Below are 24,791 nucleotides of genomic sequence, written 5' to 3'. Positions count from 1 at the left end.
TTTGTAAAGGAAAATCTGTTTTTTCAGTTATTCATTTTTTGTTTTGTTTTGTGTAATATTTTTTTTCTGTTATTTTAGTTTTTTTCCGCCTCTTTTTTCTGGATTTCATCTTTTCAGATTTTTTCTTCTTCTGCTTTTCAAAATTTTATTTTCAGTTTTCGGAATTACTGTTTTTTGGATTGTTCCTTTTTTAATTCTGTCTTTCTGAAATTTATTTTCCGTTTTTTCGTAATCATTACATTTCTGATTTTGGGAAATATTTTTACTGTTATCAATTTCTTTGGTCAACCATTTTTTCTTTCTATTTGAGAGACAATAATATACTGCACTCTTGATAGCTGATAAAAAAACATGGCTGAAAGTTTAATCGGTTTATTTTAAAACTGTATTAAGAAAAGGGACAATAGACACTGATATTATTATCCCAAATTTTTGTTATTGTTCGTCAGGACTATAGAAGAAAAACCCTTTCAGATTTGCTCAATCAAGCTATGTTTGTTTGGGATCAGTTCGACAAATACGACAGTCTTCAATAGATACAAAAAGAGGCATATTAAATGTGTTTTAATTGCCTTTGTGGTGATTTCCAAATTTAAAGAACAAAATCTGAAAAAAGCTAAAGAATAATTCAGAAACAGAGGAAAAAAATCCAAAAACTGATTAAAAACCAGAACAAAAATAACCAATATAAAAAGTAAAAAAAATCCAGAATAGAAAAATAATGTAAATATATATACTTTTAAATGTAATACACTTCCCATTCTTCATCACGTTCCTAAGATTTGCACACAAGATTTTTCTGCGGCAGGTTGCACCAGTGAGCTTAACTGAGGCGATGTTGACATCCAGTGGAAGAATCGATCATTGCAAGCTATCCTAACTCGTGCAAGCAGTTAGTTGACTTTTAACCCTCAAATCATTCATTACCAAGCAAAAAATGTCAAGATTTTAGACCCATAATCAGCTAAACAAGATGCTGAGTGCGATTTTGTGATTCAAGCCACTGCAAGTTCGCACTGGCTTGCATTCTCAGACTGCCGTGACAGGATGAAGTCATTACGAACACCAGCATAGATAGATTTATCTCGACCGGCCTCCAGTTTGGACTTGATTCCCGCAATTGAAAATGAAAACATAAATGGAGCTGTTGTGTGTGCTTGCGTTTTTGTGGCCACTAAAATGAGAAACCATCGACTATCAGACATTATCAGTAAAAGTATATCAATGTTATTGTTATTTTTGAAACGAACAATAAATGGTATATTTAAAAAATCCAATAATAATTTAAAAAATATAGGAATAAAAATAATATTGTAATTAAATGCAAACAAATACATGTGTTGTGTGTTTCAAAATCCCCTCAAAGTTTGAAATACAATAAATATAAATAATAATCGTATTTTTTCGTCAGTGTGACACAGGGAGGATAAAGAATATATGTTAATGTAGTTTTAATAGGAAAAAAATATGAAGAGTACAAAAAACAACAATAATAAATAAGAAACAAAAAACAAGCAAAAATTATATTATATAATAAATAAATATGTGCTAAAGATGTATACTAAAGAACACAAGTGCTGAAAAAAATTAAAAATAAAATTATATGTATTTTATATATATATTTAATAAAAAATAGCGGGGGAATGATATCATAAATAAGAACCATTGAGCTACTTCGGGAACAAAATACACAGAATAAATGAATAAGATAAATAATAGGATCTTCAAACTCAGTCGCTCAGTTAGTATTTCTGAATTTAACATCTACTTTTTTAAGATATTTTTTCATATATTTTTAATGGAACACATTTCATTGAACTATTTATGTATTTTTAATTTAATCAATTTTTTGAATATTTTATGTATGTATTTATGTAACTTATTTAAAGTCATTTACCTTTTATTTTTGAAGGAACCATTTTGTTATTTAACCATCCGTTATTTATTCATTTAAATGCATACAAATTGCATACTAGGTAAGAAAATATACAAAACAATAAGTATTTTACCGGACAAAGAGCCTTTGAGCCTTTAATACGTCACAAAATAACATAGTGCCATCACCACCAAGTTAGTTTTTCAATAAAAATATAAAAGCCACATGTGATGCAATGCGTATTATACGATGTGAATATGAACAAAACAGAGCTCCTCTAAATTTACAAAGAATAAGGGTTTACCGCCAGCGATTTAAGTTCTAGTATGTCCCCGGTTCGAAACCGGAATGTAAACGTATGTTGGCCTGGAGAGGGATGGGCGCCACCAGGCTGTACTTCCCCAAGACACACAACAGGTAATTGTGCCCCGAGCAGTTAAAGGATCCAACCAAACAACCAACATGAGAAATGTCACACACAAGTCGCTGCCTGTTGATGCCAAGCCATCTCATCTTTTAAGAGCTGGATGACGCTTCACACTTAATACAACAGTGACCAGATGATAAAGGTGCTGTATTGGAGTCACATGAGAAGTCTTCTCTTGAAACTGCTAACAATGGAAACCAGTACTAATGGTTTCATGTGAGAGAGCAAACTCCTATCCAAAAAACAGCGTGGAGAGGGATAGGCGCGGCCAGGCAATATTTATCCAAGACATCTGCCTCCACAACAATGGCGGATTAGGGACCCATGAACTGTGACCTGAACTCAGTAATGTACTCATGAAAAAAAAACCCACATACTTGGAAAGAGAAGCAGAAAATATATAATATTTGAATTTATGAAAGAACATTGCAATCGAAAAAACGCAAAGGAGCTAGCAGCAAACTGTAAATTCCTTTTTCCAGCTAGCATTGCAACGTTGCCACCTGGTCCTTTTCTGTTCCTTACCCACAACACGCCCTCACCCTTCAAGCATCAAAGCCAGTGGAATGACAACATTAGACAGGTGCGAGAGGAAGCCAACCATTTAAATTCTGCCTTTGAATCGGAATTACAGCCGGGAGGCGGATGGTGCCGACAGACATCCGGGTCTGTAATTAAAGTCAAAGTCGAAAAAGACGTATTCCTGCATTGTCAGACGCCGTGCGATGTAAGCGACGGATTCTATTTGCCTGAAATGCCTCCATCACGTGTGTTGCCAGGATGACGAGGTCTTGACTTGACACAAAGTCTTGCGAAATCAGACATGCTCTAGGTTTTTGTGACTGTGATGAAACTGAACCAGGACTAAACTAACATAATCTCGCCTCCTGTCAATTAATTTGGGAATAATATATAGAAGCTGCCCTCTAGTGGCAGTTTCCTGATCAAACTAAGAAGGTGTGATCATGAAGACACGGTGATAAGTTGTTCTTTTCAGAGGATAAAGGAAATATGCCTTTGTTCATATAGCAAGATAGAGATCAAGATAGATAGATAGAGCAACAGATAACGATAGATGGAGAGCTAGATTAATAGATAGATTAATCTTTTTTTAGAAATAAAAAATGAGTTAGGTAGGGCGGCACGGCGGATGAGTGGTTAGCGCACAGCCCCACAGTGCGGAGGTTCAGGGCTCAAGTCCAGCTACCCCAGCCTCCCTGTGTGGAGTTTGCATGTTCTCCCTGTGCGTGCGCAGGTTTCCTCCGGGCACTCCGGTTTCCCCCCATTTCCCCAGGTTTCAGGTTAATTGGCCGGTCCAAATTGTCCCTAGGTGTGAACAGGTGAGTTGTCTGTCTATGTGTGCCCTGCGACTGGCTGGCAACCAGTTCAGGGTGTCCCCTGCCCACTGCCCGAAGATGACTGGGATGGGCTCCAGCACCCCTGTGATCCTACTGAGGATAAGCGGCGCAGATAATGGATGGATGGATAAGTTAGGTAGATCATAGATCTGTTTTACGATCAAAGGGTAGGTAGTAGGGCTACAAGGGTTTGGGAGAAAAAAAAATTGCAATTTTTCAGACCAGTAATTTTAGGAAAAAAGCCTGCACTTTCTGTGCTAGTTTTTCATTTGTGATTGTTTAACCCTCCTGTTGTCCTCAGGTCAAAATGGCTGGCTACTGTGTTGTCCAAAAAAAAATCCCCTTGAATTATATTTTGTTTAACTTTTAATGTTATGACTTTTCATAGATTGGTCCCAAATAAAATGTTTTTTTTGTTCACAATTTCGTGTAAGCTGTAAAAAAAAAAGGTACAAAAAAATGGTCCTTAAAATAAGGACAACACGATGGTTAAACATAATGACGTGCTTTAACCTTAAGAAACAGCGCCCTCTTTTGGGGAGCTTTGTTATGGGTGCTGTGTGCTCACATGAGGCTCAAACAGCATTGTCATGTGATTACACAATCGCACAATGTCACTTCACAATATTGATTAGATTTTCGTTGATCGTGCAGCCCTAGTAGGACGGTAGATAGATGAATCATTTTTCAATCTAACGGTAGGTAGGTTGATAGATCCTCTACGATCTTAAGGTCGATAGGTAGATAGGACAGATATATTTTTCAATCATAGATGGATAAATCAATTTTTTGATCGTAGTTAAACACACAGATCTGGTTTTCAATCGAAAAATAAATGGGTACTTCTGTTCTGCAATCGAAAATTAGATGGGTAGGTCTGTTCTTCTTCCACAAGGTAGGTAGGAGGTGGGTGGATAGGTAAATCTATTTTTAATCAAAAGGTAGATCTGTTCTTCAATTGAAAGGTAGGTAGATGGGTGGATAGGTAGATCTGTTTGCCAATCAAGACGTAGATGGGTACATATAATGTATATACCAGGTTCAGCTGCCCTCTAGTAGCCTTTTCTCAATCAGCTTCAAATTAATAAATGAACTCTGTTTATCCATAAGCAGTGTTAAAAAATACAAGTACTTTTTGGTGGTGCAGGGAAAGGACATTTTATCTCATAGAGGTATTATATGCTGTCAGTAATGACAACTACAAAAACACAGTACTGTATCAATCTTTTATTATTATTGTTATGATTAATAAAAACAATAATAATAATAAATATACTAATAAAAGAACATTATCCATCACATTTACAAAATGTAATATTAAAAATAATAATTTCTATATATATTACTTCATACCAGAAACCCAGAAAAAATGTTCTGCAGACATTTGTGATAAATTTGATAATTTATGAAATATTTTTTTTAAAATAAAAAATTTACCTGTCAGAAAAATACTAAACAGTTATTTTTAAAGAGTTAGGCTTTCCCTGTTCATTTTAACATTTTGATAAAAAAGATGATTATTTTCTTTCATGCGAGTTTTTTTTAAACGTGTTCTACATTAATTTAAATATTAATAAATACAACGAGGAAAAGTAACAACAAAGTACTAAATACAGAAACGTTCCAAAAACGTTTGCACAGTAAAATAAAATCAAAATATCAGAAAACCTCTAATAAAAAGAGTGTATTGTCAAAGTTGTGAACTTGGGAAGCAAACATTTTTGATGGAGCCAGAAATTAAAACACTTTCTTGTTATAAAAACAAAACCAGATTTTATTTAACATGATAAGGTTTCATTTTTTTGACGTCATAATAATAATAAAAATTAATCATGATTTTCTATACAGTTTTTTTCCCCTAGCGAAATGATTACAATTATTATTTTATTATATATGTTTTATCAATAATAATATTAATAGTAATATTAATAATAATACCAATAATAATAACAACAATAATAATAATAAGCATGCCTTTATTTTAATCAGTCTCAGTCATTTTTCCGTTTAGTTCAGGTCAGCGGCCATTTTGTAGTTCTTAGCCAGGAAGCGTATGACGCACCACAGCATTTCTTGGCACCTGTCTCGCACGCGCACACACACCAAAATAGAAGGCGGCTCAACAATTCCTGGCTATCACGCACCAAACACAAGTAGGTTAATCTATCTTTTTATTTTTGACCAATAAATAAGCTATTATTAGATAATAATAAATAAAAAATATTAGTTGACCGTTATTATCTTTGCGTGTTCTCTAGATACAATGATTGGAAGATTTAAACGATGTTTGTTATTTGTTATTTAAGTTATTGCCAGGTGTTAACTTAATTTAAAGAATATATAAGAATAAACGAAATAAAATCTCCAACGTTAGAGGATGAATAGGCACAATAAAAATGGGATGGGCACGGCGTGAACAACAGCTGTTAAGTCAGCAAGCAAGGCAACAACACATTGGTGTTTTTCTTTTCAACTTAAAAGCATTTAACGTTAAATCACCACGTCAGCACGAGTTCAAAAGTGAGATTCAGTGGATTGTAAGCTTTTAAGTTTGTGATTAAATGTACTGATAATGTTTGAATACATTTCTAAACACACGCACTTGCATCCACTCCCAATGTTTGTGTTTACTCTGAAAAAAAGAGTCACCCCGCTTCCTGTTTTGGTTCGCTCGAGCGCCACCCGGCCGGTAGCTAGCGTCACAACTGGTTTAGCTTAGCTCGTCGCTCGTTTTCTTTCACGAGTTTCGTTTTCTTTTCGTTTTACTTACGATAGCGAAGCCAGTCGTCACACATGCCGTAGAAACAGTGGAATAACGCCATAGCGGAGCCACTGTCGGCGACGGCTGAACCGGACGGAATAAAGTCTTGTGAGTGTGGCTGGGGGCGGAGACGTGGGCGGAGGACCATGTGTGGGGACCCCAAATTCTAATAACGGAACTGTGTGTATTTTTGCGCCATCTAGCGGTAACACAATATTTTTCTCACGCTATTAAAAATAAAGTAGAAACAGGGTTGGGTAGGGTTACTTTAACTTGATTACATCCAATTACTTTTGGACTACTCCAATACCAAATATGCTAATAAAAGACAAAAGAAACTAAATATGAATAAAACGATGACTCACAACACGTGGTAAGCTTTCTCTCCTGGCTTTCATCTCTTTGATCTCCGGCAAAACTAACATAAAATGCGACAGAAACAAAATGAAAATAAATCCGAACAGCTTGCCAACATCATTTTTGCCGTTCCATGTATTCCTTTACTCTCCAAGCCTGCACAAAATATAGTAATTTTATTCATATTTAGTTTCTTTTGTCTTTTATTAGCATATTTGGTATTGGAGTAATCCAAAAGTAATTGAAAGTAATCCAGTTAAAGTAAACCTACCCAACCCTGAGTAGAAACGTAAGCCGGGTATTAAAGGGACATTGTGTAATAACAGACCACTAGATATCACTGTATTGCGCAGTGAAACAAAACAAAAACAAAAACGAATGATAAAAATCACGAGGAAAAAATACAAACTACGGACACTCGGAGTGACCAAAGTGCACCGTGTTTCCTTTTTATTTTTATTCCCACCCTATTGTAGATAAAAGAGAAATAAGAAAGGGAAAATACAGGTGGAAAAGGGAAATAAAATTGAAAATGAAAGAAGAGCAAAAACAGAAAAGTAAAAAGGGAATAGAAGAAAAAAGACAGAAAAAGAAGGAAATAGGAGAACGATGAAAAACAGACAAAAAGAAAAAAGATCAAAATAGACAATGGTGGAAAGAAAATAATAAAAGACCTGAAAAAGAGGGAAAAATCGAAAATCAAAGAACAAAAAAGAGAAAAAAAACAAATGCAAAAGAATGAATAATATGAGAAAAGTCAGAAAACAAAACAAAAAAGGTTTATTTTATGGGCGGGTGTTTCTGTAGTGCTTAACACGTGAAAGGTCCTTGGTTCGAGACTGGGTGGAGACATTTGTTAGCCTCGGAGGGATGGACACCAACAGGCTGTACTTGTCCAAGACACACCACAGGAAAATATGCCCCTACGACCCTTAGCAGAAAGATGGCCGACAAATATGTCAGTTCCTTGTAGTTAAGGCTCATGTTTTGTCAAATTTCTTTACCTGCGAGTATTTAATACTGCACATTTATACGATAGTTCATGTATTTCTGCTTGTTTTGTTTTTAACAAGAAGTTTTTATTTACCACTAAGTGGCACTAAATAATACACAGTCCCTTTAAATATCTTAAATGGGTCATACTTTATAAATTCAAGTTCTAACATAATGGTACTAAAGTCAAATGTTCACAACAGGAGGTAAGTTTTCTATTCTATTTTAGTAGAAGTTATTCTCTTTTACGCTTTAAACTAGGGGTGCGCAAACTACAACCCGTAGGCCACAAGCAGGCTTTTTTGTATGGCCCTCTGAACAAAAATGGTAAAAATACCACGACTATATATATATATATATATATATATATATATATATATATATATATATATATATATATATATATAAAACAAATAAAGTACTACTAGTAAAAAATGTTATTTTTGGTGCCATCTTTGTCCACAGTGCCCTTTTGTGTGTCAACTATTGTTAAGTCATGTTTTTTTTGACTGAAATACAAAAAACAACTACTACAGTAATAATATAACACAAACATACTACAACAGAAATACTACATATATACAACTATTGTGATACTAGAAAAATTATATGGAAATGCTACAAAAATCCCACTTAAAAAAAAAAAACAACACTCCGGAAATACTAAAAAACACACATCTCGAGTATTGGTACAAAAATCTTACTACAAAAACCCTACCAAAAATCTACTACATTAATACTACATAAAACTACTACAGTAACACTATAATACATAAATACTACAAAAACACACACAAAAAACCCCAAAAAAATCACACCACGGAATTACTAAAAAAAAAAAAAATCATACAACCGAGTTACTACAAAAATACTCCCGAAATACTACAAAAATCCTACCACAGTACACAACAAAAATCTTACTTAAGAGAAACTACAAAAATACTACTTCAGAAATACTACAAAAACGACTACAGTAATAACAATACATAAACACTACTACTGAAATACTATAAAAATCCATCTTCAAAAAATTATATATTCATCTACAGAGATACAGAGAAAGTCCTACTATGTAAATACTACAAAAATACTAACACAGAAATAACAAAATCCTAATACAGAATTACTGCAAAAACACTACAGTAATACTACAAGCATTCTACTACGGAAATCCTGCAAAAATCCTAGTGCAGATATCCTGCCAAACTCCCACTACAGAAATACCATCAAAATATCCTGCTATGGAAATACTACAAAAATCCTACTACAGAAATAAGACAAAAATACTACAGTAATACTTATAAGGCTTTGTCTTCAGCCAGTCATGTATATTTATTTTCAAGTGATATGCTTATTTGGGGATGTGATGTTTGATGCAACACGACTGAAAATAAAAGATAAATATTTCTATTTATACCAAATATAGTACAAATACTCCAAAACACACCTAGAGTCATATCACAAACATCCTACCACAGAACTATTAAAACAATGCTACAGTAATACTACAAAACTAAATATGAAATCCAAAGCGTTGAACGGGTACCTAATAAAATATTTTGCTTTTATTGTGAGCGTTTCAAAGCGAAACAAATAACAAAAAAATAGAAAATGAAGTATAACATGTACATGTCTGCATGCATACTTATTCATAAACGCAGCCCGACAATAGAGTTTGCCCACCATTGCTTTTAACTTTTAAGTGTCAAAAAAACATTTTGCTCACTCTATGTTTGAACTTTAATTTCTTGTTCTGTTATTATATTATCACGCCTCACTTTTAACTTGTTTTGGGGGTAGGGAGCTGTAAGAATAGATAAAAGGAAAATAAAAAAAATAAAAATTTTCCGGTGTATCCATTATGTTTGTAAATACTTTATTTGGATAAAAAAACGGGAACATTTCTGTTCTTAATAATAAAACATGTGCAAGTCAGTAATAAATGCCGCCTGTGAGGGACGCTGTTGTCCAAGTTATGATGTTCGATTCAACACAAGCAAGAGCAACCGCTCCAAAAAAATACTAGTTAAGTAAATCATCTCATTTCATCTCTTTTTTTCATCTTTTTTTTAACCTTAAAATTTTTTATTTGCCTTTAAGTAAACTGGTAAAATAACAAATATCTGCTTGGAACGGTAATTTAAGTTTTTACATCTGCAAATACTCAACATTTATTGTTTAACCTAAATTAAATTGTTATCGTTTCAGCAATTTATCCTGAACGGTTGTCATATTACATAGGCCATTTTTTTGTAAATTGGATCATTTTGTGCTAAATGCAATAATTCAAAAATAAATAAACAAAGATTGAAAGATAAATACATGAATGATAACTCTGAAAATCAAAATAGATAAATAAGTCAATTAAAAAGTCAAAAATGTAACACAAACTTAAAACGAGTAAATCATTATCTGCACCGCTTTTTCTCAGGAGGGTCGCGGGGGTGCTGGAGCCCATCACAGCTATCTTTGGGCAGTGGGCAGGGGACACCCTGAACTGGTTCCTAGCCAGTCCCAGGGCACACAGAGACAGACAACTCACTAGCTCATTCACACCTAGGGACAATCTAAACCGGTCAATTAACCTGACATGCATGTTTTTGCAATGTGGCAGGAAACCGGAGTGCCCGGAAGAAACACACGCAAGCACGGGGAGAACATGCAAACTCCACACAGGAGGTTCAATCTCATGACCTCAGAACTGTGCCGCACACGCGCTAACCACCGCCGTGCTTCCCAATTTAATATCCATTAAACATAATTAAAACATTTTAGTCTTTTTTGTTTCGTTTTTGGCACAAAACGTGTTTATGCATATTGTACAATTTACCGTATAAGGCCTGCTGAAAAAACCCTAAAAGTTGGTAATGCATTAAATGATACTGCAAACCGTACCTGTTCTTCCTTTTAGCTACACAGTGGTCTCTGAGTGCCCTCTTGTGATTATAACGTGGTAACTGTTTGTTTCAAGAATTTTAGGGATGAAACCAAATGGCCTATATGTTAATTATGTGTTCTATGAAATGAATTATTTTAATTAAATTGTATTTACATGCAACCCTAGTTCTTACGTTAGGGTTGATTCCTTGCACCTTATAGTACAGTGTGCCTTATTTATGAAAATCATATCACAAAAAAAATGAGGTGAGCCTTATAGTGCAAAAATACAGTAATATACTGCCCAATTGTAATGCATCATTTAATTGTGGATATCTTTAAACGTGGGGTGCGGCATTTGAGGTGTCTTTAAAAGTTTGAAATAGAATATTTTCTCTCTTATGTATGTGTTAACAATGCCCAACTGAGTTCAAAGAGCCTTTGTAGTTTTTTTTCCCACAGAGCCCATCTGCTTTTATCTTACTTTTGGTACTTGCAACACATTAAGAGGTAGGAAAGGGAGAGGGGATAAGAGGGATGGAGAGTGATTTCATACTCCTTCCAATTTTTTTAGTGTAGTCTGAAAATAGTTTAAAGTAAGAAAAGGCCCATATAAAATACAGTTCAAACACCAACCCAAACCCCCAAAAAGAATACAGTGGCACCTCGGTTTTCGAACGCCTCTCAGTTCGAACAAATCGGTGTCCGACCAAAAATTTCGAGAAATTCTTGCTTTGCTGTTCGGTCAAAAAATCGGAGTTCGAACGCCGGTAATGCGTGAGCGCGTACGCTAGGGTGAGATTCTGAGCGGTGTACGGGTGTTTTAGCCCCTTATTATGCCTCCGAAGAAAGTCAGTGCAAGCAGCAAAGTTGCTAAAGGTGAAAAAAAGTAGTGCGTACAACTATTGCATTTAAAAGAGAAATAATAGCCAAATATGAAGGAGGTGTGCGAGCGCCTTCTGCTGACCACCACAAAGGTAAGAAATCCTATTCATAAGATTACGATAACGCGAACGTACGATTAGCCTGGGTTAGCTTTAAGTTTACGTTAAACATTCAGGGTGTTGGAACGGAGCCCAACATTGAGGGTATTGGAACGGAGCCCCCTTTCCAATTAACCGCTCACCACTTGTTGTGGAGACCCGGGTGCTAAATGACTTGTAAACGACCTGATTTTTTAATTTTTACACGTTCATGTTAGGGGAATCTTTCGTACGGAAGATTACAATAACGCGAACGTACGATTAGCCTGGGTTAGCTTTATGTTTACGTTAAACATTCAAGGTGAACATTCAGGGTGTTGGAACGGATTAAAACGATTTACATTATTTTTAATGGGAAAAATGATTTCGGTGATCGAACAAATCGGTTTTCGAACAGGGTTCTGGAACGGATCATGGTCCAGAACCGAGGTTCCACTGTAGTTTATTCGTACTTGGGGAATAAGCCGACTGATGCTGCAAATATGACTTTAAGCCAGGAGATGGCGGCAGAGGGTAGCAAAATTTCAAGTTGCGGACACCACCTTTAAGTACATACTTTACTTATTTCACATTCTTCACATAATTCCAGCAGTACCTTTGTAATAACTAATTTCAATGGACATTATGTCATATTTGACTATAACGCTGTATTGTGTAGTGGCACCGAAACGAGTGCTACAAAGCACAAAGAAGAATACACACTATGGAAACTCAAAGTGACCAAACTACATCAGTTTTCCTCTTTTCTATTTGACAATCCAATTTGAGTTAATTGAGTACCCGGAGGAACAAGATTCCAGAAAATCATGTTAGCTCCCTCTAGGTGAGCCTAATGCTATGTAAAATAAATACAGATTTCTTGACCCATGAGGATTTGAAAAAAAATAACTTTTAGATGATTTGTGGTTGGCACTTCTCAAGTTAGAACCAAGTCCTGCGTGTTTGCATCTTCACGAGTCGGCATATCAATTAACTGATTTGGACCAAATGTTATATTTGTGTATTATTCGTTATTGCAGCATCTGTTGCAGCCTGGTCATCCTGGGAGGGGGATTACTTCATGTGCGGTCCCTTCTCAAGGTTTTATTTTCCTCATGTTGAGGTTTTTAAGTTTTTCCTTGCCCTCATGTAGGTTTTAGATCAGGGGATGGTGTAATAATAGTCTGTACAGCCCTTTGAGACTTATTGTGATTAAATGCTATACAAACAAACATGACATGACTTGACTTCATGTATGCCTATTACTCAAATCATTGTTTATTTTTATTTTTTAGAAATGACGTTTATCTTACCACCTGGTTGCGCTAAATAATGCATCATGTCCCTTTAAGTCATTTGGATGTGTTTTTTATTGATTGCGCATTGCACGGAAGGTACATACAGTGCTTAAGCTCGCTCTCACACAATTGTGCATCTCACAATGGCGTGATGTTCCTGAATAGAAGATTCAGGCTTTTCTGAAAAAAAAAAAAAAATGACCGCAGCCTTCGCTTTCAGTATACTGTATACATATGTATGATATTTTATGCACATCCCACCCATGCACACGTGGGAAATAGATTACATCAGCTTTCTTGGTTTTCACAGGCTGCAGCCACTTGGAGTTTTAATATTGATGTCCTTTTTCTGTGCCCGCAGTTGAAAAGACGACTTTGATCATCGCTCTTTGAACGTCAAATTGGTGCTGCAGCGCGCCAGAGAAACAGAAAGTTTTGGGACACTTGTCAGGAAGAAATTTTTTATAATATAATATTCGAAAAATCTCTCAAATTTCTTAAATGATGCAAATAAGTATGCTAATGTTATTGTGGCTAGCGCTACTTTCTGCTCAGTAGCAAGAGCCATACAAAAGCTGTGCCGCTTATGCTGATGTGGATTGCTAGCTAATGAAGCTAGCTTTAGCAACCAGAGAAGCTAGCATTAGCAGATCCTTTCTAACATAACAGGATTACTTAAGTTGTGCTATATTGTCACAAAACTGCTAAAGGGTTGAGTTATTGACGCTAGGAAATTGTATTTACTGTAACTACTGTAATCCATCGCTACTTCGTACTTCGCGGCCTCAATGCATTGAAAGGTATTCCGTGATCCATTACCCCCGATCGCATTTTGCTGTGAGCGGGGCTAGCAGAACACATATTAATAGGGCCAGTATTTTTTATATTTTTTTGCCGCTCTGTCCACCCAAAAGTTAACTGCACTCCTGCAGCTGTGATCCGTTATCCCTAATCCCATATTGTTGCAAGTGGGGACCAGTAGAATGCAATTTTTTTGCAGGTGTGTCGTCATCTACCGCCTAAAATAAAATGCTATATTGTGGTTGCAATCCATTATTCTGGGTCGACTACAGTATTGCTGAAAGCTGGGGCTGGCAAAGGGCTTTCAAGTGGCATGGCACCTAAAATGAATTGTCTGGGGCAGGGTAAAGCGCTCGTCTTTGGATCAAGAGGTTGCAGGTTCGATTCCTAGCTCCTCAGGGCTATATGTCGAAGGGCAAGACACCAAATGAATCCCCACGGAATGAATCCCTAATGTGCCCTATAAGCAGGTAGTTGCCTTGCATGGCTGATGCTGCTATCGGTATGTGAATGGGTAAGTGTGATGCACACTGTAAAGTGTTTTGGGAGGACTTCATTTACTTTAAAAGCAAATGCAGACCCTTTACATTAGTCTGTTTTGGTTGTTTTGGATCTGTTTTTAGCAGGTAACTATTCGTGAGAATATAACCTGAGGAATTACATTTGTGTCATGCGTGGCAGCTCTTTTTTCTGCCTAAAATGATCAGTATCCATGTGCCCGCCGCCATCCATTATCTCCAGTCGGCTATTGCTGAGAAAAGGGACCCACAGTGTGCATTTTTCTTTGGTTCTGGCCCTTAAAGCGTGATATTGTGGCCATGCTAGAATTAACTGTACAGTTTTGGCCATGATCCTTTATCCCTCAGTTGACGATTGCTGAAAGCAGGGGCTCAGAGAAAAAATTTGTGTGATGCGTGGCGGTTCTCTATTTCTTTTCTTTACGCTTAAAATGAACAGCACCTGTAAGACCGCCATCCATTTTCTCTGGTCGACTATTGCTGCTAGCAGAGGTCGGCATGTTAAAAATTGTGTGATGCTTACCAGATCCTTGCATATTTTTGAGGGTTCTGGTCCCCATTAACAGTCATAAAAGAGGTATTACACTAGTTGCAAATGCTAGCATCGATAGTCGCTATAGGGAATAAAGATATGAAAGAGTTGACCTAGATTAAAATCATTTTTGCATATTGCGGGGGTACTGCTCCCCGGTAACCGCGATAAACAAGGGATAACAGTAATCTGTTGTTTGTATATGTTGCAAATCTCTAGCGTTAGCAACTAGCTGCAAACAGGAGTGTAGTCAGTCTTTACATTTCAAATTCCTATTAACATAAAAGCGTAGATTTTTAAATGTAAATATATTTGTGATCTGTCAATCCCAGGAGATAAAGTTGACTTTTAGTCAAGATTTTCACGAGTTTTAGTCTAGCGAGTCACGTAAAGGTTAGAAGCGAGGAAACCGGCGCTGGAAAACCCGAGCGGTAGTTCAAAGGCTCGGAGCTGATAGATGGTCTTCATTAGCTGTATCGTTCCTCAGGGGAGGACGTCTCCGAGATCAATAACCAACAATCAAGTCAGTGCAAGGCAGCAGTTGTGTAATTGAGTCATTACCATAGACCGTAGTGTATCGCTCCCAACACATCCACCAAGGACCGTTTTTATGTTTTAATAAGTCCTCAGAGAGACATAAGCGATAAATCGATTTGGTAATCCAAGTTCAATTTGCAAGGTCAAAGTCGGTATGCGAAAATAATTATATCAATTATTTTTCAGGGTTCCTCAGGTCAGAATTTTCTTAATTGCATGGCGCTGCTTTAAATGAACACATCATACATTATACCGGTCATGTCAAACTTAGTTTGGCTCGAGGGCCGGAACCAGACTTTGTGTTTTCAGGTGGGCCAAATCAGTAAAGAAACACCAAATATTTACCTTTGTTTTTTTCAGTACAATGCATTTCAGCTGACATTTGTATCCTAACCTAAAATTATAATCATGGATTAAACAGGGATACTTTCTAAGCGTAACACATTTATATACAAACAATTGAAATAAATTATGTTCATGTTTGGCATTGAATGTGTTTACTCAATGTTTATTTTAACTGTTAAATAAATGCAGCTTTACATCTGAATCAACTCACCACACTAAACAAGCGCAAGTAGACGCTATGAATGCAAATACGCTTGCCTCAATTGTCGTACTGAATGGAAATAAATAAGAAAGATACAACATGAGCGTTTTCGTCGTGAACAGGCTATGACATCAGATATAACAACCAGGCTGGGCCTACTGAAGCTGAGAAAATGATTTGTACAATTCAAATGTTGTGCCATCACACCTTCCCCCCCTCTACCATTGCACTTCTGCAGTGTACTTGCTGCTGCTGGCTCCTGAAACCTGGCATCTTTTTGCTTTTACAAGTGCATCAATTTTAGGTGTCAAATCCTGAGTAGTAAAACATTTAACAATGTCATTCACAGGGTTTGTACACCTTTTCATGGCCAAATTCAAACACTTTTTAAGGACTTTCAAAGCAAATTTCCCCATTTCTCCAGTACCATTAACATATCGAACAATACATTATTGTTTATGATAATAATTAAAAATTCATTGTTGTTATCATTAGTGTCATATTGTTAGATTTAAGGTGGGTGCAAGCGAAGCAAAGTCAGTTCTTCTAAATTGAGCTGTACAGACTTTGGAACTTTAATCTCTGCTGCCATCTCCTGCCTTGTGTCATTGCAGCCATAGTCACTTCTTTCATGATGCGTATAGAAGTACACGAATTTCTTAGACGAGTCAGATAAACTTTTCCTTTATCGTCTTTCAATTTTAAGCTGACACGCTTTATTTTTCATTCTTTAACACGTGGTCTATCGAGTCAAAACATGACAACGATTTCAATCATTTACAAGCAATTCACCGACAATTCAAGCACTTTATGAACCTTGAAACACATTAAAATTCAAGCATTTTCAAGGATTTAAAGCACCCGTACGAATCTTTCTTTCAAGTGTTGGTTCGTTAACCCCGAGCACTGCTTTTTTGTATTACTGTTCAACAAAGAGAACACCTGTTCACAAAGATAAGTAGTCCCAAATATGAAAAGAACCTTTGCTGGACGTCAGCTCTTTTACACCTTTACTGCCTTCTTGCTGCAAGAAGGAGCACTTGGTCTATATTCATATATGAAAAAAATAAATCCCAACGTTTTACAGAAATGAGCAAGAGCCTCTGACATACTCAGACATTTACAGCGAGCAGGTTTAATTAATCCAATGAGCCAGTTTTCGTGCCAGTATGTTTGACACAGGCATTATACACGACAAAGATAATGGTCTGGCGTTTGCGTGCTTGGCGTTGCCGGACATTAATCTTGAGCGAGGTTGTTGGGGCCATAGTTTGTTAAAAAAGATCAGGTAGTATGACCACATGCAGCTCCAGAGCTGCTAATACACAAGAGCAGATGTTTATTGATTCTGTTGGTGTTTATTGGTAGAGCCTCAACACGAAACTTAAGCTTAAGACACTCCCAGACGCCTTAAGTAATACTGTGTAAATTTTCACGGAATTCAGTTTAGTCGTTTCGGATCCTACAGGCTACATACGAACACGCACACACACACAAATAGGGATTTATACATTCGTTTGGATGGATTAGATTAGATTTAGAAGTTTGGATAAGCTACGTTAGATTTGATGGATAGATTCAGATTAGATTTGATTTATAAAGTAGTTTAGACTAGATCTAGATAAGCCAACGGAATAGAAGACCAACCTGTGCTGCTCTGGATGGTCCTGACGGTGGTCGTGGTAGTCCGAGGAGAAGAGCCTGCCTTCCGGTTGGCCCCGGCTCCGCCGGACAGGCCTTCAGCTTCCTCTTCTTCGTCTTGCGAGCATCCTTTTTCGATAGCTCGTACGTAGCTATGGCTACGAACTCGGAAACAGCTCGGCACCGGTAAGTCAAGCGCGTCCACGGCCTGCGACTCCATCTCGCTGAAAACAGACTCGCACACCGCCTCGATTTGCCCGTTTACCTCCACCTCGCTCACCTGCAGGGTAAATAACATATTATTAATAAAGAAGCAATAACCTCACAATATTACATGTTAGAGGCACAGAACCTGATTAAATCTTCGGTATAAGCAAACAGTAATAATACAACGTATTATTGTTGCTGTGGAATCCTTTGGCTGGTGATCTAGTTAATAAAACTGTTTTACCACATACAGCGGTTGTGCTTGGATTATTCCTCACTGGAGAAAATACCATGAAAAAGAAATGTTAAAAATATGTAAAATAAACATTTAATTGTTGTTTGAGGCAATCTTCTGCCATCCCTATGAGTGTGGATTAGCCTCCCTCAGGTTTATGCTTTGCCATAATTACAGTATATTTAATTTTTAAATTTTTATTCTTTATCAATAATTTTGTTTTTATTTTGACCATTGTGTGTGTCTGTGTATTATGTGTTCCAGGTTGTTGGGTGGACATCATTAAGGGGATTTTATTGTCTTATGCCTCACTGATTGTTTTTTAAAGTACTTCAGGCAATTCATTGCCTGAAGTGCTGTACAAAAAAAACTTGATTGGATATTTGATTTGGCAGGGAATGTAGCGAGATTTAAGTCTCATCTCATTAGCTGCACCGCTTATCCTCAGTAGGGTCGCGGGGGTGCTGGAGCCCATCCCAGCAATCATTGGGCAGTGGGCAGGGGACACCCTGAACTGGTTGCCAGCCAATCGCAGGGCACACAGGGACAGACAACTCGCTCGCTCATTCACACCTAGGGACAATTTTGGACCGGCCAATCCACCTGAAATGCATGTCTTTGGAAGGTGGGAGGAAACCGGAGTGCCCGGAGGAAACCCACGCAAGCACGGGGAGAACATACAAACTCCGCACAGTAAGTCCGGTAGCTGGATTTGTACCCACACAGAGGGTCCCAAGACCTTAGAACTAAGCCGCACACGCGCTAACCACTGATTTAAGTATTTACTAAAAATATATATTTCAATGAATCGGTCAAATGTTTATCCTAAATTAAAAAAGACTTATTATTTGAGTATTTTGAGAATCTGTATCTGCAAAAAGCTCCTGCAAATGTTCTATGAGACTGTTGTGGCAAGCGCCCTCTTCTATGCGGGAGCGTGTTGGGGAGGCAGCGCTAAGAAGAAGGATGCTTCTCGTCTTAATAAACTGGTGAGGAAAGCGGGCTCTTTTGTGGGTACAGAGCTGGACAGCCTGACAACAGTAGCTGAGAGGCGGGCACTGAAAAAGCTGCGGTCAATCATGGACAATTCATCACATCCACTATACAGCATCATCTCCAAACAGAAGAGCAGCTTGAGTGACAGACTGCTGTCACAGTCTTGTTCCACAGACAGACTGAGGAGCTCATTTCTTCCTCATGCCATGAGGTTCTTTAACTCCACCCGGGGGAGTAAAAGCCCACATTAAACCCCACCCCCAAATTTGCATATTATTCTATTTTTATTACAGTGTGTATTTTATGTAGCACTATTTAGATACTCTATATCAACACGTTATATTGGGTATTTCTGTATTCTATTTTTTTTATTTTATTATTATTTTATTTTCAACACAAGGATGCTGCTGGAAGTGTGAATTATCATACGGGGATGAATAAAGTATCTATCTATCCATCTATTTAAATATATAATCATCATTCATTTTCAAAATAAAAGCACTGAAAAAATACAGTAAAGAACTGCATCATGCTTTACAGATCCCTTAACCATCACGGTTGTAGGACAGCGTCCTGTGGTGTGTCTTGGGTAAGTACAGCCTGGTGGCGCCCATTATTACTCAGTGTTTTTTTTAGATAGATAGATAGATACTTTATTCATCCCCGAAGGGAAATTCACATTTCCAGCAGCATCCCTGAGCTGAGAGCAATACAATAATAAAGCAAAAAGAATACAATATACAAATACCCAGTGTGACGTGCAAATGCCCACTGTAGCGTGTTATATAGAATAACTAAATAGTACTACACAGAATACATATTGCAATAAGATTCGGTAATATGCAATGTAGGTGGTGTGGTTTACTGTGGGCTTTTACTCTGCCGGGTAGAGTTAAAGAGCCTCATGGCATGAGGAAGAAAAGATCTCTTCAGTCTGTCCGTAGGGGTTTGCACCCCCACATGAGACAGAATGCACTGTTTTCCCTGGTTACCAGTGGCAAGAGAAGCCTTGTGATCTGACTCGGATCTCAGCATTGATGGGCAGCAGCGTGTGACAATACTGTAATTGTCAGTAATCTGTGATCTGTGCAGCCCTTTGAGACTCTTTGTGATTCAGGGCTATACAAATAAACTTAACTTGACTTGTAAGATATAGAAATAACATTTTTCAAGTGAAAGTTGTATTGCTGTATTGAAGGGAAATGTAGCTTTGTTTTAATTTTACTAAAATGTTTTTTTTTTTTAAATAAGTAAAATATAATATCATGTTTTCCCTGGAAAAAATAAACATAACTTCACTGAAAACAAGTCCTGTAGGAAATGTTTTTAAAGATGTAAAATAACAATTTGGTTCCATTACAATGTTCTTGTTGTATTTGTAGGAATTTTAACTAATTTTAAGATTGTATCTATGTATATATATATATATATATATATATATATATATATATATATATACACATATATATATATATATATATATATATGATACATTTAATGAACTTCCAAGTATGATTTAACAACAGAGTTGTTTCCCTCGTCTTGCTTTTTTGTGTTTATCAATCTTTCAGGATGACTTTGTTTTCTCCACTCTGACATTTGCTTCTGGTACTGTGAGTAAAACATAGTGTGATAATGAGATATAATCTAATGCCTTTTCGTATGTCATCTCTATAGCTGAAACGAAGGTTAGGTTTTGTTGCTCTCACTCCTGCAACCCGGGTTTGATTCCCACTGCAGACAATGTTTTGCGATTTTAGTCAGGGATATTTTTCTACCGATCAACCATTGCAATAATACGGTAAAATACTACCATAAAACCTTGTATCTACGTGCACCCATACTTCTTCTTTTTCAGGTAGAAAAAAGGCGCAATCAATACAGTAGTTTAAGCGGAGAAAAAGTGAAACCAAATTTCATACTGATTTCAACCAAAAATCATGGGTGCGCGTTATACACAACTACAGTAAACAAAATACAATGAACATTCCACATTTTTTTTAAGGGGATTTCCTCAGTGAGAAGGCAACCGACCTGGCTGATGGTGCTCATGGCTCTCATGTAACTCTCGTTCCGAGATCGGAACTTGGGTGAGGCCAGCAACCCCGCCGGGTCCAAGCTGTCCAGACTCCTATTGATAGAAACCTCGCTCACCGCCCGCAGATAACTGTGACTTCTGATCTGCAGCTTGGGCGAATGCTCCGTGGAAATCCTGGACGAGAACAAAAAAGCCTGAGGTGAAAACAAATGCGGGGAAATCGAACCCTCGTGTTGGTTCTGTATCAATTTACTGCTTATATACGGTATTTTCTTGGCTAAAAGTGGGGTTCGTACCAGTGCTTGAAATACTTGAAAAGGCTCGAATTTCAATGTTGTGTTTTCAAGGTTTAAAAAGGGCTTGAATTTTTGGTGAAGTGGTTTAAAATTCATGAAATTGTTGCCATATTTGATGGCATTCTGATTTGATAGACCCTGCATTAAATGAAAGAAAATTAAAACAATGCTCAATAATAACGCTAACACTGCTCTCTTGTTACTTCACTATGCCATAGCATTTCTTCTTCCCTCATGATAGGGCGTTGTCATGTAACGCGTCATCGCCCCCTATGTGGCCTCCGTGCTTGCGCGCCCTACCCCATATGGGCCATACCCCCTACAGGTATGATGTAGCCAAGCTACTGCGCACTCAAGTAAGAATTCATGACAGCTGATTGACACAGAAACATCATTCATCATAGATAATAAGCACACCGTATGTGCAAGCAGCAATATAGCGACTTCAGAGACCCCTCACTACATTGCGCTTCAGTTATCGCTGGTTCTCTCCTATGTGGGCAAAAAACGTTTGATTAAAAAAAAAAAGATGGGATAAAAAAAAAAAAACAACAACGAATGCTTCCCACACCGTTGAGGAATGTTTCAGGGAGCCAATATTTAGACAGAGCACCACTCTCATAAAATCACGCTGCGTTTGCTTGCCTGCTCAACTGCGCGAGATGGTGGCCCATCAGCCAGCACCCCTTGACATGAGATATCCGGTGCTAATTCATATCATAGCGTCATTCATAGTCTATTGTGACTGGACACCTGATCTGCGTTCTCCTGCATCTTGCTGAGAAGGATTTGTATCCCACACTTTCGTTGTACCGCTGAGAGCCATGCATCTCTATCTCTCTGGCTCGCTTTCTCACTCTTAGTCAGTAGGGCTTTGATTATATCACCATCATCATGTATAAAAAAACATTGACTAATTCAAAATACGTGATGAGTTCCAATCTTTCTCTCTCTCCCTCTCCCTTTGCAAACTGCTATAATAAGGCCAACCAAGAAGGCCGCATCCACATTAACCGCAAAAAACGAGGGATCCCTGTATATTAGAGTGATCAAAGTCAACAACAACGACAACAACAAACAACATCCATCATCTGCACTGCTTATTCTCAGTGCTGGAGCCATCTTTGAGCAGTGGGCAGGGGACACCCTGAACTGGTTGCCAGCCAGTCGCAGGGCACACGGAGACAGAAAATTCACTTGATCCTTCACACCCAGGGACAATTTGAACCAGCCAATTAATCTGAAATGCATGTTTTGGAGAATGTGGGAGGAAACCGGAGTGCCCGAAGGAAAGACGCGCAAACACAGGGAGAACATGCAAACTCCACACAGAAAGGTTCGCTCTCATGATATCAGAATTGTGCCGCGGACACATTAACTAATCAGCTGCCGTGCCGTGGTGCTGGAGCCCATCCCAGCTGTCTTCGTGCAGTGGGCAGGGGACACCCTGAACTGGTTGCCAGCAAGTTGCAGGGCACACAGAGACAGACAGTGCTACACAGATTGTCAATATCGGGTAGGGTAACGATTGAAATACCTCTCATGCCAGTTAAAGTCAAATAACACAAAATAGTAACTCAGATGACAAGTTCATATTTACAGACGCGTATTTCACTCATGAGATTAACTTTAGAAGTATTGACTTTTCTTTCTTTTACAGTTTGACATCACTGAGTGCCTTCAGCAGAAATACAACAAGAAAAGTGATACAATATAGTCAAAACAGACTGTAGTAAACTGTTAAATTGACATTTTCTATGCCCCATTCAATATAGTTGCCTGTTTAATATTTGGATTATGGTTTGATCACATTTTTGGGTTATTTTATCCTACAGGCAGCACTTAGATACCACAAATATAAAATTATATGACATAATGACAATGCCAGAGCCCGTGTCCCATATAAATATACCACTTAAAATGTATCTCCCTCCCACAGTTCCGAGTGTTAAAGCTCATTTTGACCGCCATTTCAAGGTGGGAGCAAAACCTATTTTGTAAAAATGTCACATAATTCTGCAAACAACGATACGACATATTTACCTTCAGCAGACAGGACTGTGCGAGAGACAGAAAGGAATGCTTGCGCTCTGTGCATAGCTCCGCCTTTACTTCTCAAAATCAAATTGATCTGGGTTTTTTGCTGACGGTTTAGGGTGTTTACAGTTTGTTCTGTGGGTTTTCATCATAAAGAGTGAACATAAACTGTTTAATGAGCTTCCATATAAAGGGTTCCAATGTACAGCCAAAACTGGGTCTGTTAGTGTAACAGCTTGTCTGGAAACTGCAGTTAAAATGTGCCCTATATATACTGGACTGTACCATCAGCAGTTTCAGTGTACTTTCGGCTTTGCGTGGACTACATGTCAAACATTAACGACGTGGTTTCAATTTAATCTCTGAGCCAGATGTGCGGTATTCACAGGTTGCGCCCCCTGGTCTAGAGGATAGGACCTGACATGCTCCTGGCCTGATCGAGTTTGATCCACTGACTTATCAAAAAAGGTACAAACATTGTACTTTTTTATTTGTTGCGCAACACTAGCCCTTGTTATAGTTTCATTTCCATGTGCCTTATAGTCTGGTGCACCTTATATTTGAAAACAATTATCGCACAAGACTTTTCGGAGGTGAGCCATATAATCCGGTGCGCCTTACAGTGTGGAAAAAAGCCAAAAGCTGTTGAACACTAACAATGTTTTAAAGCCGGGCGAGCAACCTTGGAGGATATTTCTTCTCATCGAGACACTTGAGGACAAGAGCAGTCGCACATAACACGCGGCCTCGGTGTTCAGCTGCAATCTGTTCTGTGACGCCAGCTATGAAATCACATTTCCGACCCAGGAATCAGGCAATTTTTCAAGTACCATTGCAGCGATATTACAAGTGTAAATCTAGAAACATGAATTAGCACTTTTTTTTTTCAATTTTTTTCAAACTCTCATGAACTCTATTGTTTTTTTTTTTAGAATATGATCAGTCCTGAAGCATAGAACATACAGAAAAATATACAATAGGCTTTATTTAAAACATTTTCTAATACAAGGCACCCTCCAGAGAACCTTGTTTCGCCAATATTTTTTGCATTTTAGTAAAAAGCTAAATTTACATAGCTAGTAATATTTTTTGTAAAATACAAATAAATAAATATCTAAAATTTCTATACCAGTATAAATAAACTATATTATCGGGATAATACTGTATATTATCTTACATTTTGTGGAAACAAAAAATTAGATTTTGTATTAATATAAAGTTTACTTAAAAATAATATATTTAGTTAAAAAATACTTTAGTAAAAATAAAATAAGAATTATTTTTGCTGAATTAGGAAAATAAATGTAATAAAAGTAACATTTTGACAATTTTTCATTTTAGTATAACTATAGTTAGAATTTAGAATACTTAAGTAAAAATTTATTTTTTTCTTGCTAATATATGTGTACTTTTAAAAGGAAATGCAATAAAAGTACAAAACATTTTTTTTTTTACAAATTCTTGTTTTAGTAAAAATATATATTTTTTTTAACTAAT

General features: G+C 37.1%; 1 protein-coding gene across 3 annotated transcripts in view; it reads right to left on the bottom strand.

Annotated features, from left to right (window-relative positions):
* dlgap1b (discs, large (Drosophila) homolog-associated protein 1b) overlaps positions 1 to 24,791 on the bottom strand; it is a 138,070-nt gene that overhangs the window by 28,411 nt on the left and 84,868 nt on the right. For all 3 annotated transcript variants that reach the window (XR_015847598.1, XM_088322286.1, XM_088322285.1), the window contains 2 exons: positions 20,958 to 21,135; positions 17,492 to 17,765 (listed from right to left, as the gene is read on the bottom strand). Coding sequence is in view for 2 of the 3 variants with exons in the window: in XM_088322286.1 (XP_088178412.1) it covers positions 17,492 to 17,765; positions 20,958 to 21,135 (452 nt within the window). In the remaining variant the exon portion in view is untranslated. The remainder of the gene's footprint in view (positions 1 to 17,491; positions 17,766 to 20,957; positions 21,136 to 24,791) is intronic.

The sequence above is a fragment of the Urocampus carinirostris genome, chromosome 18 (genome assembly GCF_059441175.1).
Source record: "Urocampus carinirostris isolate Australia breed hairy pipefish chromosome 18, RoL_Ucar_1.0, whole genome shotgun sequence".
Classification (NCBI taxonomy): domain Eukaryota; kingdom Metazoa; phylum Chordata; class Actinopteri; order Syngnathiformes; family Syngnathidae; genus Urocampus; species Urocampus carinirostris.
Note: the sequence above shows the minus strand (reverse complement) of the source record. Positions and strands in the feature narration are given on the sequence as shown.